Genomic DNA, 20235 nt, shown 5'->3' with positions numbered 1-20235 from the left:
CTTTGACCCTTCACTCAGCTTAATGCGTTCTCCTGTTTGTGTGTTATCTAGGGTCAGCAGACTATGTGTCTCTTCTGTTTTTAGCATGCTCAGCTATACTAAAAATACTATACATTCCCCTTTCCTGTGGCCTGTGTTCATACCCTGTAATTAACTCCATGTGTCCCTTTTGGTGTCTTTCATCTCCTTTAGCTTTAGGGTGCCTAGCTGTTCTGGTCGCCTTCTCTTCATATGGTTGTCTAAGATCAAACAGACTTGTCTCCTGTGATGTGATTGATGTCTGTAATCCATCAATTGGTCCTTTGGCTGAACCCCCCGTCCTTAGATAACCTCTGATCTTTGTATGTCCAGCTGCCCTAGGTATTGCCCTCTCCCATGGCCCCACTCTGGCTTCCTGTCCTATACAATAGACAATGTACCTTACCAGAATGGCAAATGCATCCCTCTTTTATATAGGACAGTATATTTATCCATATATGTACCTAATTTCTCCCACATTGTCCACCTAGCTATCTGAATATACTAACTACTGTAATATGTGGTTGTCCACCTAGCTATCTGAATATACTAACTACTGTAATATGTGGTTGTCCACCTAGCTATCTGAATATACTAACTACTGTGATATGTGGTTGTCTCACCTAGCTATCTGAATAGACTAACTACTGTGATATGTGGTTGTCCACCTAGCTATCTGAATATACTAACTACTGTGATATGTGGTTGTCTCACCTAGCTATCTGAATAGACTAACTACTGTGATATGTGGTTGTCCACCTAGCTATCTGAATATACTAACTACTGTGATATGTGGTTGTCTCACCTAGCTATCTGAATATACTAACTACTGTGATATGTGGTTGTCCCACCTAGCTATCTGAATATGAATATACTAACTACTGTAATATGTGGTTGTCTCACCTAGCTATCTGAATATACTAACTACTGTGATATGTGGTTGTCCACCTAGCTATCTGAATATGAATATACTAACTACTGTGATATGTGGTTGTCTCATCTAGATATATGAATATACTAACTACTGTGATATGTGGTTGTCCACCTAGCTATCTGAATATACTAACTACTGTGATATGTGGTTGTCTCACCTAGCTATCTGAATATACTAACTACTGTGATATGTGGTTGTCTCACCTAGCTATCTGAATATACTAACTACTGTAATATGTGGTTGTCCACCTAGCTATCTGAATATACTAACTACTGTGATATGTGGTTGTCTCACCTAGCTATCTGAATATACTAACTACTGTGATATGTGGTTGTCTCAGCTAGCTATCTGAATATACTAACTACTGTGATATGTGGTTGTCCCAGCTAGCTATCTGAATATACTAACTACTGTAATATGTGGTTGTCCACCTAGCTATCTGAATATACTAACTACTGTGATATGTGGTTGTCCACCTAGCTATCTGAATATACTAACTACTGTGATATGTGGTTGTCCACCTAGCTATCTGAATATGAATATACTAACTACTGTGATATGTGGTTGTCTTAACATGTTAATGTAACTGTAAGTCTCTCTGGATAAGAACGTCTGCTAACTGACTAAAGTGTGTGTGTGTGTGTGTGTGTGTGTGTGTGTGTGTGTAGATCATGTGACCCTGCTCAGTAAGAGGCTTGTCGATTGGCTGCGCTACGCCAGCGTTCAGCAGGGAGGTGTGGCTTCGTCAGGAGGGTTTTTCACTGGCCCTCGAATACGTCAGGTGACCTCTAATAAACCAATCAAATCACTGCATATGTTTACATGCAGAACTGTAATGAAACATCTGGATGTTCTGAATGTCTTTTCTAAATGGTGTGTGTGTGTGTGTGTGTGTGTGTGTGTAGCCGGGGCCGGTGGTGGAGCTGGACGGCTGTGTGTGTGGTGATTTCTTCACGGTGCTGTGTGTCAGCCAAGCCTTCTCAGACGACCAATGGATGAACCTCTACAGTTTCTCTCTGCTACGCCATTGGCTGATCACATACCACAATGTAACGGATGGCAACAACAGCACAGACGCAGGTGTGTGTGGGGGGGGGGTTCCATTGAGATGTGGATGGGAGGTTATATTAGGTTGTACCTCTGGTCTGCCAGCTCAGTCTCTCCTTCTTCCATGGTAAGGTGTCTAGCTGACTGATTGGCTGACTGGTTGGCTGGCTAGCCGACTGACTCACATGCTGGCTGACTGTGTGCTGGCTGACTGTTTACTGGCTGGCTGGCTGACTGTGTGCTGGCTGACTGACTGACTGTACTGGCTGTCTAGCTGACTAATTGGCTGTCTAGCTGACTGATTGGCAGACTGATTAGCTGGCTGGCTGACTGACTACAGGCTGACTACTGGCTGGCTGGCTGACTGGCTGGCTGGCTGGCTGGCTGACTGGCTGGCTGGCTGGCTGACTGGCTGGCTGGCTGACTACTGGCTGGCTGGCTGGCTGACTACTGGCTGGCTGGCTGGCTGTCCAGCTGACTGATTGGCAGACTGATTAGCCGGCTGGCTGGCTGACTACAGGCTGGCTGACTGTACTGGCTGGCTGACTACTGGCTGGCTGGCTGGCTACTGGCTGGCTGGCTGGCTGACTACTGGTTGGCTGACTACTGACTGGCTGACTACTGGCTGGCTAACTGTACTGGCTGGCTGACTACTGGCTGGCTGACTACTGGCTGGCTGGCTGACTACTGGCTGGCTGACTACTGACTGTACTGGCTGGCTGACGGCTGGCTGGCTGACTACTGGTTGGCTGGCTGACTACTGGCTGGCTGGCTGGCTGACTACTGGTTGGCTGGCTGACTACTGGCTGACTACTGGCTGGCTGGCTGGCTGGCTGGCTACTGGCTGACTACTGGCTGGCTGACTACTGACTGGATGACTACTGACTGGATGACTACTGGCTGGCTGACTACTGGCTGGCTGACTACTGGCTGGCTGACTACTGGCTGGCTGACTACTGGCCGGCTGACTACTGGCTGGCTGACTACTGGCCGGCTGACTACTGACTGGCTGACTTTACTGGCTGGCTGGCTGACTGCTGGCTGGCTGACTACTGACTGGCTGACTACTGGCCGGCTGACTACTGGCCGGCTGACTACTGGCCGGCAGGCTGACTATTGGCCGGCAGGCTGACTACTGGCCGGCAGGCTGACTACTGGCTGGCTGACTGACTACTTTCTGGCTGACTACTGGCCGGCTGACTACTGACTGGCTGACTGTACAGGCTGGCTGACTACTGACTGGCTGACTACTGGCTGGCTGACTACTGGCTGGCTGACTACTGGCTGGCTGACTACTGGCCGGCTGACTACTGGCCGGCTGACTACTGGCCGGCTGAATACTGACTGGCTGACTTTACTGGCTGTCTGACTCTCTATTAGATGGCTCAAACCTTCAGCCTACCTGTCTCTTCAAATCAACTATTTGCATGTAAACATGTCATGGATCTGTTCCATTGGTGTTATGCTCATCTTAGTGTGTTGCTATAACTGGTCAGTCCACCCCTGACCTCTAACCCTTGACCTCTCTGTGGCCCCAGATGACAGGTCGGAGGTGGACGGCTCTGTGGTTTCCATGGTATCAGCCACGTCGTCCTCCAGCAGACTCCTTCCTCCTAAAGAACGTCTGAGAGAGAAGAGTTTCCAGTACTGCCAACGCCTCATAGAACAGAGTGACCGCAGTATGTACCCTACACCCTAACCCCTACACTACTGCCTCATAGAACAGAGTGACCCCAATATGTACCCTACACCCTAACCCCTACACTACTGCCTCATAGAACAGAGTGACCGCAGTATGTACCCTACACCCTAACCCCTACACTACTGCCTCATAGAACAGAGTCACCGCAGTATGTACCATATCCCCTAACTCCTACACTACTGCCTCATAGAACAGAGTGACAGCAGTATGTACCCTACACCCTAACCCCTACACTACTGCCTCATAGAACAGAGTGACCGCAGTATGTACCCTACACCCTAACCCCTACACTACTGCCTTATAGAACAGAGTGACCGCAGTATGCACCCTACACCCTAACCCCTACACTACTGCCTCATAGAATAGTGACCGCAGTATGTAGCCTAACCCCTACACTACTGCCTCATAGAACAGAGTGGCTGCAGTATGTACCCTACACCCTAACTCCTACACTACTGCCTCATAGAACAGAGTGGCTGAAGTATGTACCCTACCCCCTAACCATCCAGTTGATGGTTTGGGATCAAAAGGACTCACTTAAACATCTAAAACCTGATGACCCTAACCCCTACACTACAGTATGGACCCTAACCCCTACATTACAGTATGGACCCTAACCCCTACACTACAGCGTGGACCCTAACCCCTACACTACAGTATGGACCCTAACCCCTACACTACAGCGTGGACCCTAACCCCTACACTACAGCGTGGACCCTAACCCCTACACTACAGCGTGGACCCTAACCCCTACACTACAGCGTGGACCCTAACCCCTACACTACAGCATGGACCCTAACCCCTACACTACAGTATGGACCCTACACTACAGCGTGGACCCTAACCCCTACACTACACCGTTGACCCTAACCCCTACACTACAGCGTGGACCCTAACCCCTACACTACAGTATGGACCCTAACCCCTACACTACAGTATGGACCCTAACCCCTACACTACAGTATGGACCCTAACCCCTACACTACAGCGTGGACCCTAACCCCTACACTACAGCATGGACCCTAACCCCTACACTACAGTATGGACCCTAACCCCTACACTACAGTATGGACCCTAACCCCTACACTACAGTATGGACCCTAACCCCTACACTACAGCATGGACCCTAACCCCTACACTACAGCATGGACCCTAACCCCTACACTACAGCATGGACCCTAACCCCTACACTACAGCGTGGACCCTAACCCCTACACTACAGCGTGGACCCTAACCCCTACACTACAGCGTGGACCCTAACCCCTACACTACAGTATGGACCCTAACCCCTACACTACAGCATGGACCCTAACCCCTACACTACAGCATGGACCCTAACCCCTACACTACAGTATGGACCCTAACCCCTACACTACAGCATGGACCCTAACCCCTACACTACAGCATGGACCCTAACCCCTACACTACAGCAGGGACCCTAACCCCTACACTACAGCATGGACCCTAACCCCTACACTACAGCATGGACACTAACCCCTACACTACAGCATGGACCCTAACCCCTACACTACAGCATGGACCCTAACCCCTACACCACAGCATGGACCCTAACCCCTACAATACAGCATGGACCCTAACCCCTACACTACAGCATGGACCCTAACCCCTACACTACAGCATGGACCCTAACCCCTACACTACAGCATGGACCCTAACCCCTACAATACAGCATGGACCCTAACCCCTACACTACAGCATGGACCCTAACCCCTACACTACAGCATGGACCCTAACCCCTACACTACAGCATGGACCCTAACCCCTACACTACAGCATGGACCCTAACCCCTACACCACAGCATGGACCCTAACCCCTACACTACAGCGTGGACCCTAACCCCTACACTACAGCGTGGACCCTAACCCCTACACTACAGCGTGGACCCTAACCCCTACACTACAGCGTGGACCCTAACCCCTACACTACAGTATGGACCCTAACCCCTACACTACAGCATGGACCCTAACCCCTACACTACAGCGTGGACCCTAACCCCTACACTACAGCGTGGACCCTAACCCCTACACTACAGCATGGACCCTAACCCCTACACTACAGTATGGACCCTAACCCCTACACTACAGCATGGACCCTAACCCCTACACTACAGCATGGACCCAAACCCCTACACCACAGCATGGACCCTAACCCCTACACCACAGCATGGACCCTAACCCCTACACTACAGTATGGTACCCAACCCCTACACTACAGCATGGACCCTAACCCCTACACTACAGCATGGACCCTAACCCCTACACTACAGTATGGACCCTAACCCCTACACTACAGTATGGACCCTAACCCCTACACTACAGCATGGATCCTAACCCCTACACTACAGCATGGACCCTAACCCCTACACTACAGCATGGACCCTAACCCCTACACTACAGCATGGACCCTAACCCCTACACTACAGTATGGACCCTAACCCCTACACTACAGCATGGACCCTAACCCCTACACTACAGCATGGACCCTAACCCCTACACTACAGTATGGACCCTACACTACAGCATGGACCCTAACCCCTACACTACAGCATGGACCCTAACCCCTACACTACAGCATGGACCCTAACCCCTACACTACAGTATGGACCCTAACCCCTACACTACAGTATGGACCCTAACCCCTACACTACAGTATGGACCCTAACCCCTACACTACAGTATGGTACCCTAACCCCTACACTACAGTATGGACCCTAACCCCTACACTACAGTATGGACCCTAACCCCTACACTACAGTATGGACCCTAACCCCTACACTACAGCGTGGACCCTAACCCCTACACTACAGTATGGACCCTAACCCCTACACTACAGTATGGACCCTAACCCCTACACTACAGTATGGACCCTAACCCCTACACTACAGTATGGTACCCTAACCCCTACACTACAGTATGGACCCTAACCCCTACACTACAGTATGGACCCTAACCCCTACACTACAGTATGGACCCTAACCCCTACACTACAGCGTGGACCCTAACCCCTACACTACAGCGTGGACCCTAACTCCTACACTACAGCATGGACCCTAACCCCTACACTACAGCATGGACCCTAACCCCTACACTACAGTATGGACCCTAACCCCTACACTACAGTATGGACCCTAACCCCTACACTACAGTATGGACCCTAACCCCTACACTACAGTATGGACCCTAACCCCTACACTACAGTATGGACCCTAACCCCTACACTACAGTATGGACCCTACACTACAGCATGGACCCTAACCCCTACACTACAGTATGGACCCTACACTACAGCATGGACCCTAACCCCTATACGACTTTGACATATATTTGTTACAAATCGGTCCCCAAAATGTTTTGTGTCCCTGTGTTGAATCTGTAAATCCCAGTGTCCCTGTGTTGAATCTGTAAATCCCAGTGTCCCTGTGTTGAATCTGTGAATCCCAGTGTCCCTGTGTTGAATCTGTAAATCCTAGTGTCCCTGTGTTGAATCTGTAAATCCCAGTGTCCCTGTGTTGAATCTGTGAATCCCAGTGTCCCTGTGTTGAATCTGTAAATCCCAGTGTCCCTGTGTTGAATCTGTAAATCCCAGTGTCCCTGTGTTGAATCTGTAAATCCCAGTGTCCCTGTGTTGAATCTGTAAATCCCAGTGTCCCTGTGTTGAATCTGTGAATCCCAGTGTCCCTGTGTTGAATCTGTAAATCCCAGTGTCCCTGTGTTGAATCTGTGAATCCCAGTGTCCCTGTGTTGAATCTGTAAATCCCAGTGTTGAATCTGTAACTCCCAGTGTCCCTGTGTTGAATCTGTGAATCCCAGTGTCCCTGTGTTGAATCTGTAAATCCCAGTGTTGAATCTGTGAATCCCAGTGTCCCTGTGTTGAATCTGTAAATCCCAGTGTCCCTGTGTTGAATCTGTAAATCCCAGTGTCCCTGTGTTGAATCTGTAAATCCCAGTGTCCCTGTGTTGAATCTGTAAATCCGTGTCCCTGTGTTGAATCTGTAAATCCCAGTGTTGAATCTGTAAATCCCAGTGTCCCCGTGTTGAATCTGTAAATCCCAGTGTTGAATCTGTGAATCCCAGTGTCCCTGTGTTGAATCTGTAAATCCCAGTGTTGAATCTGTAAATCCCAGTGTTGAATCTGTGAATCCCAGTGTCCCTGTGTTGAATCTGTAAATCCCTGTGTTGAATCTGTAAATCCCAGTGTTGAATCTGTAAATCCCAGTGTCCCTGTGTTGAATTTGTAAATCCCTGTGTTGAATCTGTAAATCCCAGTGTTGAATCTGTAAATCCCAGTGTCCCTGTGTTGAATCTGTAAATCCCAGTGTTGAATCTGTAAATCCCAGTGTCCCTGTGTTGAATCTGTAAATCCCAGGGTCCCTGTGTTGAACAGTAAATCCCAGTGTCCCTGTGTTGAATCTGTAAATCCCAGTGTTGAATCTGTAAATCCCAGTGTCCCTGTGTTGAATCTGTAAATCCCTGTGTTGAATCTGTGAATCCCAGTGTCCCAGTGTTGAATCTGTAAATCCCAGTGTCCCTGTGTTGAATCTAAGTCCCTGTGTTGAACAGTAAATCCCAGTGTCCCTGTGTTGAATCTGTAAATCCCAGTGTTGAATCTGTAAATCCCAGTGTCCCTGTGTTGAATCTGTAAATCCCTGTGTTGAATCTGTGAATCCCAGGGTCCCTGTGTTGAATCTGTAAATCCCAGTGTCCCCGTGTTTAATCTGTGAATCCCAGTGTCCCTGTGTTGAATCTGTAAATCCCAGTGTCCCAGTGTTGAATCTGTGAATCCCAGTGTCCCTGTGTTGAATCTGTAAATCCCTGTGTTGAATCTGTGAATCCCAGGGTCCCTGTGTTGAATCTGTGAATCCCAGGGTCCCTGTGTTGAATCTGTGAATCCCAGTGTCCCTGTGTTGAATCTGTGAATCCCAGGGTCCCTGTGTTGAATCTGTGAATCCCAGGGTCCCTGTGTTGAATCTGTGAATCCCAGTGTTGAATCTGTGAATCCCAGGGTCCCTGTGTTGAATCTGTGAATCCCAGGGTCCCTGTGTTGAATCTGTGAATCCCAGTGTTGAATCTGTGAATCCCAGGGTCCCTGTGTTGAACAGTAAAGACTGTTTTCTTCTGTTTCAGAGGCGCTGAAGAGAACAGACACAGAGCTACAGAAAGCAGTGAGCTACAACTTGTCCCCTACAATCACACACAGTTATACTGCTGTAGTAACCCTGTCATACTGCTGTAGTAACCCTGTCATACTGCTGTAGTAACCCTGTCATACTGCTGTAGTAACCCTGTCCCCTACAATCACACAGTCATACTGCTGTAGTAACCCTGTCATACTGATGTAGTAACCCTGTCATACTGCTGTAGTAACCCTGTCATACTGCTGTAGTAACCCTGTCATACTGCTGTAGTAGCCCTGTCATTCTGCTGTAGTAACCCTGTCATACTGATGTAGTAACCCTGTCATACTGCTGTAGTAACCCTGTCATACTGCTGTAGTAACCCTGTCATACTGCTGTAGTAACCCTGTTATACTGCTGTAGTAATAACCCTGTTATACTGCTGTAGTAATAACCCTGTTATACTGCTGTAGTAATAACCCTGTCATACTGCTGTAGTAACCCTGTCATACTGCTGTAGTAACCCTGTTATACTGCTGTAGTAACCCTGTCATACTGCTGTAGTAACCCTGTTATACTGCTGTAGTAACCCTGTCCTCTCTCTGCGTGCGTGTGTGTGTGTGTGTCAGTGCTTGGTGGAGGCGGTGCGTATCCTGGACGGGGTGTGTGTGGAGGATGCAGGGTGTGTGTATCGTGCGTTCCCGTGTGTTAAGTCACTGTTCGGCCGTCTGAACTCTGACCTGTCCTGCAGCAGAGTCCTCCTGCCCATCGCTCAGTTCTACCTGAACCACGGTGAGGAGGTGTGTGTGTGCACGTGTGGAGGATAGAGCTAGTGTGTACTTACTGTGTTTGTGTGTGTGTGTGTGTGTGTAGGGGAGACTGCAGCGGTGGACAGTGAGTGTGTGTGGAGGTGTGTGTTTGGTGTTCTCCCAGCAGAGTGTTTCAACGACCCCTATCTGGCCCACGAGACGCTGTCCTTCATCAGAGCCAATCAGCTGCAGCTCCACTCCTCTGTACCACTGTACACACACTACTTCCCTAGCCTGCTCAAGGTAACACACACTACTTCCCTATCCTGCTCAAGGTAACACACACTACTTACCTAGCCTGCTCAAGGTAACACACACTACTTCCCTAGCCTGCTCAAGGTAACACACACTACTTCCCTAGCCTGCTCAAAGTAACACACACTACTTCCCTAGCCTGCTCAAGGTAACACACATTACTTCCCTAGCCTGCTCAAGGTAACACACAACCCATTTTAACACTCCAGGCACATTATTGGCCCACCGTATTAACGTGTCTGGCTACCGGACACCTTTCAGTCTCTGATGTTTGTAGTTCTGATCTTTTTTACCACTCTTCAGATCTGCTCTTTTGCCAATAATTGTGGAAAGATCAGAATTGGTCTGCCTGTGTAAACGCAGCCTCTGTATACCTTCTAGTCTGACTGCAGTATGTGTTCTATACTGAACTAAAATAGAAACGCAACATGCAGCAATTTATAAGATTTGACAGAGTTACAGTTCATAGAAGGAAATCAGTCAATTTAAATGAATTCATTAGGCCCTAATCTATGGATTTCACATGTCTGGGCAGGGGCGGGCATAGGCCAGGCCCAGCCAATCAGAAGGAGTTTTTCCCCACAAAAGGGCTTAATTACAGACAGAAATACTCTTCAGTTTCATCAACTATCCGGGTGGTTCATAAGGAGAGAACACATAGTCAACATAGTTGGAGAGAAATAACTATCCGGGTGGTTCATAAGGAGAGAACACATAGTCAACATAGTTGGAGAGAAATAACTATCCGGGTGGTTCATAAGGAGAGAACACATAGTCAACATAGTTGGAGAGAAATAACTATCCGGGTGGTTCATAAGGAGAGAACACATAGTCAACATAGTTGGAGAGAAATAACTATCCGGGTGGTTCATAAGGAGAGAACACATAGTCAACATAGTTGGAGAGAAATAACTATCCGGGTGGTTCATAAGGAGAGAACACATAGTCAACATAGTTGGAGAGAAATAACTATCCGGGTGGTTCATAAGGAGAGAACACATAGTCAACATAGTTGGAGAGAAATAACTATCCGGGTGGTTCATAAGGAGAGAACACATAGTCAACATAGTTGGAGAGAAATAACTATCCGGGTGGTTCATAAGGAGAGAACACATAGTCAACATAGTTGGAGAGAAATAATAACTATCCGGGTGGTTCATAAGGAGAGAACACATAGTCAACATAGTGGGAGAGAAATAACTATCCGGGTGGTTCATAAGGAGAGAACACATAGTCAACATAGTTGGAGAGAAATAATAACTATCCGGGTGGTTCATAAGGAGAGAACACATAGTCAACATAGTTGGAGAGAAATAACTATCCGGGTGGTTCATAAAATTGGAGAGAAATACGTTTTTTGGGGACATTTCTGGGATATTTTATTTCAGCTCATGAAACATGGGATCAACACTTTATTTTTGTTCAGTATAGTTTCTAGTCTGGCATCTAACGCTGGGTTCTAGTCTGGCATCTAACGCTGGGTTCTAGTTTCTAGTCTGGTATCTGACGCTGGGTTCTAGTCTGGTATCTGACGCAGGGTTCTAGGTTCTAGTCTGGTATCTGACGCCGGGTTCTAGTTTCTAGTCTGGCATCTAACGCTGGGTTCTAGTCTGGTATCTGACGCTGGGTTCTAGTCTGGTATCTGACGCAGGGTTCTAGGTTCTAGTCTGGTATCTGACGCCGGGTTCTAGTTTCTAGTCTGGCATCTAACGCTGGGTTCTAGTCTGGTATCTGACGCTGGGTTCTAGTCTGGTATCTGACGCTGGGTTCTAGTTTCTAGTCTGGCATCTAACGCTGGGTTCTAGTCTGGTATCTGACGCCGGGTTCTAGTCTGGTATCTGACGCTGGGTTCTAGTTTCTAGTCTGGTATCTGACGCTGGGTTCTAGTTTCTAGTCTGGTATCTGACGCTGGGATCTAGTCTGGTATCTGACGCTGGGTTCTAGTCTGGTATCTAACGCTGGGTTCTAGTTTCTAGTCTGGTATCTGACGCTGGGTTCTAGTCTGGCATCTGACGCTGGGTTCTAGTCTGGTATCTAACGCTGGGTTCTAGTCTGGTATCTGACGCTGGGTTCTAGTTTCTAGTCTGGTATCTGACGCTGGGTTCTAGGTTCTAGTCTGGTATCTGACGCTGGGTTCTAGGTTCTAGTCTGGTATCTGACGCCGGGTTCTAGTTTCTAGTCTGGTATCTGACGCTGGGTTCTAGTTTCTAGTCTGGTATCTGACGCTGGGTTCTAGTTTCTAGTCTGGTATCTGACGCTGGGTTCTAGTTTCTAGTCTGGTATCTGACGCCGGGTTCTAGTTTCTAGTCTGGCATCTAACGCTGGGTTCTAGTCTGGTATCTGACGCTGGGTTCTAGTCTGGTATCTGACGCTGGGTTCTAGTCTGGTATCTGACGCTGGGTTCTAGTTTCTGGTCTGGTATCTGACGCTGGGATCTAGTCTGGTATCTGACGCTGGGTTCTAGTCTGGTATCTGACGCCGGGTTCTAGGTTCTAGTCTGGTATCTGACACTGGGTTCTAGTCTGGTATCTGACGCTGGGTTCTAGTCTGGTATCTGACGCTGGGTTCTAGTCTGGTATCTGACGCAGGGTTCTAGGTTCTAGTCTGGTATCTGACGCTGGGTTCTAGTCTGGTATCTGACGCTGGGTTCTAGTCTGGTATCTGACGCAGGGTTCTAGGTTCTAGTCTGGTATCTGACGCCGGGTTCTAGTTTCTAGTCTGGCATCTAACGCTGGGTTCTAGTCTGGTATCTGACGCTGGGTTCTAGTCTGGTATCTGACGCTGGGTTCTAGTCTGGTATCTGACGCTGGGTTCTAGTCTGGTATCTGACGCTGGGTTCTAGTCTGGTATCTGACGCTGGGTTCTAGTCTGGCATCTAACGCTGGGTTCTAGTCTGGTATCTGACGCAGGGTTCTAGGTTCTTGTCTGGTATCTGACGCCGGGTTCTAGTTTCTAGTCTGGCATCTAACGCTGGGTTCTAGTCTGGTATCTGACGCTGGGTTCTAGTCTGGTATCTGACGCTGGGTTCTAGTTTCTAGTCTGGCATCTAACGCTGGGTTCTAGTCTGGTATCTGACGCCGGGTTCTAGTCTGGTATCTGACGCTGGGTTCTAGTTTCTAGTCTAGTATCTGACGCCGGGTTCTAGTTTCTAGTCTGGTATCTGACGCTGGGTTCTAGTTTCTAGTCTGGTATCTGACGCTGGGTTCTAGTTTCTAGTCTGGTATCTGACGCTGGGTTCTAGTTTCTAGTCTGGTATCTGACGCTGGGTTCTAGTTTCTAGTCTGGTATCTGACGCCGGGTTCTAGTTTCTAGTCTGGCATCTAACGCTGGGTTCTAGTCTGGTATCTGACGCTGGGTTCTAGTCTGGTATCTGACGCTGGGTTCTAGTCTGGTATCTGACGCTGGGTTCTAGTCTGGTATCTGACGCTGGGTTCTAGTTTCTGGTCTGGTATCTGACGCTGGGATCTAGTCTGGTATCTGACGCTGGGTTCTAGTCTGGTATCTGACGCCGGGTTCTAGGTTCTAGTCTGGTATCTGACACTGGGTTCTAGTCTGGTATCTGACGCTGGGTTCTAGTCTGGTATCTGACGCTGGGTTCTAGTCTGGTATCTGACGCAGGGTTCTAGGTTCTAGTCTGGTATCTGACGCTGGGTTCTAGTCTGGTATCTGACGCTGGGATCTAGTCTGGTATCTGACGCTGGGTTCTAGTCTGGTATCTGACGCTGGGTTCTAGTCTGGTATCTGACGCTGGGTTCTAGTCTGGTATCTGACGCAGGGTTCTAGGTTCTAGTCTGGTATCTGACGCTGGGTTCTAGTCTGGTATCTGACGCTGGGATCTAGTCTGGTATCTGACGCTGGGTTCTAGTCTGGTATCTGACGCAGGGTTCTAGGTTCTAGTCTGGTATCTGACGCAGGGTTCTAGTCTGGTATCTGACGCTGGGTTCTAGTCTGGTATCTGACGCCGGGTTCTAGTCTGGTATCTGACGCTGGGTTCTAGTCTGGTATCTGACGCTGGGTTCTAGTCTGGTATCTGACGCTGGGTTCTAGTCTGGCATCTAACGCTGGGTTCTAGTCTGGTATCTGACGCCGGGTTCTAGTTTCTGGTCTGGTATCTGACGCTGGGTTCTAGTCTGGTATCTGACGCTGGGTTCTAGGTTCTAGTCTGGTATCTGACGCCGGGTTCTAGTTTCTGGTCTGGTATCTGATGCAGGGTTCTAGTTTCTAGTCTGGTATCTGACGCTGGGTTCTAGTCTGGTATCTGACGCTGGGTTCTAGTCTGGTATCTGACGCAGGGTTCTAGGTTCTAGTCTGGTATCTGACGCCGGGTTCTAGTTTCTGGTCTGGTATCTGATGCAGGGTTCTAGTTTCTAGTCTGGTATCTGACGCTGGGTTCTAGTCTGGTATCTGACGCTGGGTTCTAGTCTGGTATCTGACGCAGGGTTCTAGTTTCTGGTCTGGTATCTGATGCAGGGTTCTAGTTTATAGTCTGGTATCTGACGCTGGGTTCTAGTCTGGTATCTGACGCTGGGTTCTAGTCTGGTATCTGACGCAGGGTTCTAGGTTCTAGTCTGGTATCTGACGCTGGGTTCTAGTCTGGTATCTGACGCTGGGATCTAGTCTGGTATCTGACGCTGGGTTCTAGTCTGGTATCTGACGCAGGGTTCTAGGTTCTAGTCTGGTATCTGACGCAGGGTTCTAGTCTGGTATCTGACGCTGGGTTCTAGTCTGGTATCTGACGCCGGGTTCTAGTCTGGTATCTGACGCTGGGTTCTAGTCTGGTATCTGACGCTGGGTTCTAGTCTGGTATCTGACGCTGGGTTCTAGTCTGGCATCTAACGCTGGGTTCTAGTCTGGTATCTGACGCAGGGTTCTAGGTTCTAGTCTGGTATCTGACGCCGGGTTCTAGTTTCTGGTCTGGTATCTGACGCTGGGTTCTAGTCTGGTATCTGACGCTGGGTTCTAGGTTCTAGTCTGGTATCTGACGCCGGGTTCTAGTTTCTGGTCTGGTATCTGATGCAGGGTTCTAGTTTCTAGTCTGGTATCTGACGCTGGGTTCTAGGTTCTAGTCTGGTATCTGACGCCGGGTTCTAGTTTCTAGTCTGGTATCTGACGCTGGGTTCTAGTTTCTAGTCTGGTATCTGACGCTGGGTTCTAGTTTCTAGTCTGGTATCTGACGCCGGGTTCTAGTTTCTGGTCTGGTATCTGACGCTGGGATCTAGTCTGGTATCTGACACTGGGTTCTAGTCTGGTATCTGACGCCGGGTTCTAGTTTCTAGTCTGGTATCTGACGCTGGGTTCTGGTCTGGTATCTGACGCCGGGTTCTAGTCTGGTATCCGACGCTGGGTTCTAGTCTGGTATCTGACGCCGGGTTCTAGTCTGGTATCTGACGCTGGGTTCTAGTCTGGTATCTGACGCCGGGTTCTAGGTTCTAGTCTGGTATCTGACGCCGGGTTCTTGTAGTTATTAGTTCCTAGCGTGGGACAGTCCAGGTCTTGTATCTGACTATGTGTTTTAGTTCCTAGCGTGGAACAGTCCAGGCCTGGTATCTGACTATGTGTTGTAGTTCCTAGCGTGGGACAGTCCAGGCCAGGTATCTGACTATGTGTTGTGTTGTAGTTCCTAGCGTGGGACAGTCCAGGCCTGGTATCTGACTATGTGATTTGTTGTATTTCCTAGCGTGGGACAGTCCAGGCCTAGTATCTGACTATGTGTTGTAGTTCCTAGCGTGGGACAGTCCAGGTCTGGTATCTGACTATGTGTTGTAGTTCCTAGCGTGGAACAGTCCAGGCCTGGTATCTGATTATGTGTTGTAGTTCCTAGCGTGGGACAGTCCAGGCCAGGTATCTGACTATGTGATGTGTTGTAGTTCCTAGCGTGGGACAGTCCAGGCCTGGTATCTGACGATGTGTTGTAGTTCCTAGCGTGGGACAGTCCAGGCCTGGTATTTGACTATGTGATGTGTTGTAGTTCCTAGCGTGGGACAGTCCAGGCCAGGTATCTGACTATGTGTTGTAATTCCTAGCGTGGGACAGTCCAGGCCTGTTATCTGACGATGTGTTGTAGTTCCTAGCGTGGCACAGTCCAGGCCTGGTATCTGACTATGTGTTGTAGTTCCTAGCGTGGGACAGTCCAGGCCAGGTATCTGACTATGTGTTGTAATTCCTAGCGTGGGACAGTCCAGGCCTGTTATCTGACGATGTGTTGTAGTTCCTAGCGTGGCACAGTCCAGGCCTGGTATCTGATTATGTGTTGTAGTTCCTAGTGTGGAACAGTCCAGGCCAGGTATCTGACTATGTGATGTGTTGTAATTCCTAGTATGGCACAGTCCAGGCCTGGTATCTGACTATGTGTTGTAGTTCCTAGCGTGGAACAGTCCAGGCCAGGTATCTGACTATGTGATGTGTTGTAGTTCCTAGTGTGGGACAGTCCAGGCCTGGTATCTGACTATGTGTTGTAGTTCCTAGCGTGGAACAGTCCAGGCCTGGTATCTGACTATGTGTTGTATTTCCTAGCGTGGAACAGTCCAGACCAGGTATCTGACAATGTGATGTGTTGTAGTTCCTAGCGTGGGACAGTCTAGGCCTGGTATCTGACTATGTGATGTGTTGTAGTTCCTAGCGTGGGACAGTCCAGGCCAGGTATCTGACTATGTGATGTGTTGTAGTTCCTAGCGTGGGACAGTCCAGGCCTGGTATCTGACTATGTGGATGTGCTGCCCTCTCTGGTCACGGCTGGGACTGCAGTTGAGCTGCTGCACTCTCTACTGGACTTGCCCTGTCTCACTGCTGCTCTCACCCTGCAGCTCAGGTACACACACACACACACGTAGAGATAGAATGCTTATACAGTTGAACTCTGAAGTTTACATACACCTTAGCCAAATACATTTAAACTTAGTTTTTCACAATTCCTGACATTTAATCCTAGTAAAAATTCCCTGTCTTTGGTCAGCTAGGATCACCACTTTATTTTAAGAATGTGAAATGCCAGAATAATAGTAGAGACAATTATTTATTTCAGCTTTAATTTCTTTCATCACATTCCCAGTGGGTCAGAAGTTTACAATCACTCAATTAGTATTTGGTAGCATTGCCTTTAAATTGTTTAACTTGGGTCAAACGTTTCAGGTAGCCTTCCACAAACGTCCCACAGTAAGTTTGGTGAATTTTGGCCCATTCCTCCTGACAGAGCTGGTGTAACTGGTTTGTAGGCCTCCTTGCTCGCCCACAAATCTTCTCTGGGATTGAGGTCAGGGCTTTGTGATGGCCACTCCAATACATTGACTTTGTTGTCCTTAAGCCATTTTGCCACAACGTTGGAAGTATGCTTGGGGTCAATGTCCATTTGGAAGACCGATTTGCGATCAAGCTTTATCTACCTGACTGATGTCTTGAGATGTTGCTTCAAAACATCCACATAATTTTCCTGCCTCATGAAGCCATCTATTTTGTGAAGTGCACCAGTCCCTCCTGCAGCAAAGCAGCCCCACAACATGATGCTGCCACCCCCGTGCTTCACGGTTGGGATGGTGTTCTTCGGCTTGCAAGCCTCGCCCTTTTACCTCCAAACATAACGATGGTCATTATGGCCAAACAGTTCTATTTTTGTTTTATCAGACCAGAGGACATTTCTCCAAAAAGTACGATCTTTGTCCCCATGTGCAGTTGCAAACCGTAGTCTGGCTTTTATATGGCAGTTTTGTAGCAGTGGCTTCTTCCTTGCTGAGCGGCCTTTCAGGTTATGTTGATATAGGACTCGTTTTACTGTGGATATAGATACTTTTGTACACTTTTCGCACCAAAGTACATTCATAGGCTAATTGACATGATCTGAGTCAATCAGAAGCTTCTAAAACCATGTAATTTTCTGAAATTTTCCAAGCTGTTTAAAGGCACAGTCAACTTAGTGTATGTAAACTTCTGACCCACTGGAATTGTGATACAGTGAATTAATATGTCTGTAAACAATTGTTGGAAAAATGACTTGTGTCATGCACAAAGTAGATGTCCTAACCGATTTGCCAAAACTATAGTTTGAAAATCCAACCTAAGTGTATGTAAACTTCCGAGTTCAACTGTATACACAATAAATACGTAGTGTATTCTACGTTGATGTGTGTAAAGTATCTCTGTAAGATGGTGTAATAACAAATCAATCAATAACATACACAATAAATACGTAGTGTATTCTACGTTGATGTGTGTAAAGTATCTCTGTAAGATGGTGTAATAACAAATCAATCAATGACATACACAATGTTCCTAGAAGCATTTCAGGGAAACATCAGAGCAGTATAGAAATGTAACATGGTGATCTGTGCGTGTCAGGTCTGCATGCTTCCCTGTGTCTGAGCCAGGTGGGCGTGGTCTGTCATCGCTGGAAGCTTTCCGAAGCCCCGCCCATAGAGGCCTCTTCCTGTTCCTTTTGAGAGGGGAGGCAGGGTCTGGTAATGTCACAAACTACTATAATATTATAATACCACTACTACTGTAATACTGTCATACCACTACTACTGTAATATCACTACTACTGTCATACTACTACTACTGTAATACTGTCATACCACTACTACTGTAATATCACTACTACTGTCATACTACTACTACTGTAATACCACTACTGCTGTAATACTATAATACCACTACTGTAATACTATAATACCACTACTGTAATATTATAATACCACTACTGTAATATTACTACTGTAATTCTATAATACCACTACTACTGTAATACCACTACTATAATATCACTACTACTGTAATACCACTACTACTGTACTACTGTAATACCACTACTACTGTACTACTATAATTCCACTACTGTAATATTGTAATATTACTACTGTAATGCTATAATACCACTACTACTGTAACACTAATACTACTGTAATACCACTACTGTAATATCACTACCACTGTAATACCACTACTACTGTAATACTGTAATACCACTACTACTGTAATACCACTACTGTAATACCACTACCACTGTAATACTACTACTACTGTAATACTACTACCACTATAATATTGTAATACCACTACTGTAATACTGTAATACCACTACTACTGTAATACCACTACTGTAATACCACTACCACTGTAATACTACTACTACTGTAATACCACTACTACTATAATATTGTAATACCACTACTGTAATACTGTAATACCACTACTACTGTAATACTACTACTACTGTAATACCACTACTGTGATATCACTACTACTGTAATACCACTACTACTGTAATACTACTACTACTGTAATACCACTAATACTGTAATACCACTACTATAATACTGTAATACCACTACTATAATACTGTAATACCACTACTACTGTAATACCACTACTATAATACTGTAATACCACTACTACTATAATACTGTAATACCACTACTATAATACTGTAATGCCACTACTATAATACTGTAATACCACTACTATAATACTGTAATACCACGACTATAATACTGTAATACCATTACTACTGTAATACCACTACTACTGTAATACTGTAATACCACTACTATAATACTGTAATACCACTACTACTGTAATACTACTACTACTGTAATCCCACTACTATAATACTATAATACTGTAATACCATTACTACTGTAATACCACTATTACTGTAATACTGTAATTCCACTACTATAATACTGTAATACCACTACTACTGTAATACTACTACTACTGTAATACACCTACTGAAATCCTATAATACACCTACTGTAATACTATAATACACCTACTGTAATAACACTACTGTAATGCCACTACTGTAATACTATAATACCACTACTGTAATGCCACTACTGTAATACACCTACTGTAATACTATAATGCCACTACTGTAATACCACTACTGTAATACCACTACTGTAATGCCACTACTGTAATGCCACTACTGTAATGCCACTACTGTAATGCCACTACTGTAATGCCACTACTCTAATACTGTAATGCCACTACTGTAATACTGTAATGCCACTACTGTAATACCACTACTGTAATGTCACTACTGTAATGTCACTACTGTAATGCCACTACTGTAATAACACTATTGTAATACCACTACTCTAATACTGTAATGCCACTACTGTAATAACACTACTGTAATGCCACTACTGTAATATAACTGTATTTCTCCCCAGGTGATACCATGGACAGACTGAGTGTGCTCCATGACCTGCTGATGGAGGCGGCTGATTGGTCCAGAGTCATCCAATCAGCTCAAAGTGTTCCAGTGCTGCTGCACGTCTACTTCAACACAGTTACCACGGTAACACACACACACACACACACACACACACACAGGCTACA

At 46.8% G+C, this 20235-nt stretch overlaps 1 protein-coding gene across 1 annotated transcript in view; it reads left to right on the top strand.

Annotated features, from left to right (window-relative positions):
* The window catches only part of LOC110511822 (AP-5 complex subunit zeta-1-like), a 41299-nt gene that overhangs the window by 11929 nt on the left and 9135 nt on the right, over positions 1-20235 (top strand). Inside the window, exons 5-13 of the mRNA XM_036972946.1 lie at positions 1621-1733; positions 1858-2032; positions 3538-3678; positions 8847-8884; positions 9466-9628; positions 9710-9888; positions 16566-16708; positions 18229-18347; positions 20067-20194. Coding sequence (XP_036828841.1) covers positions 1621-1733; positions 1858-2032; positions 3538-3678; positions 8847-8884; positions 9466-9628; positions 9710-9888; positions 16566-16708; positions 18229-18347; positions 20067-20194 — 1199 coding nt within the window. The remainder of the gene's footprint in view (positions 1-1620; positions 1734-1857; positions 2033-3537; positions 3679-8846; positions 8885-9465; positions 9629-9709; positions 9889-16565; positions 16709-18228; positions 18348-20066; positions 20195-20235) is intronic.

This window comes from Oncorhynchus mykiss, unplaced genomic scaffold, assembly GCF_013265735.2.
Source record: "Oncorhynchus mykiss isolate Arlee unplaced genomic scaffold, USDA_OmykA_1.1 un_scaffold_213, whole genome shotgun sequence".
Taxonomy (NCBI): domain Eukaryota; kingdom Metazoa; phylum Chordata; class Actinopteri; order Salmoniformes; family Salmonidae; genus Oncorhynchus; species Oncorhynchus mykiss.
The sequence above is the reverse complement of the archived record's forward strand: the minus strand, read 5'-3'. Positions and strand labels throughout refer to the sequence as shown.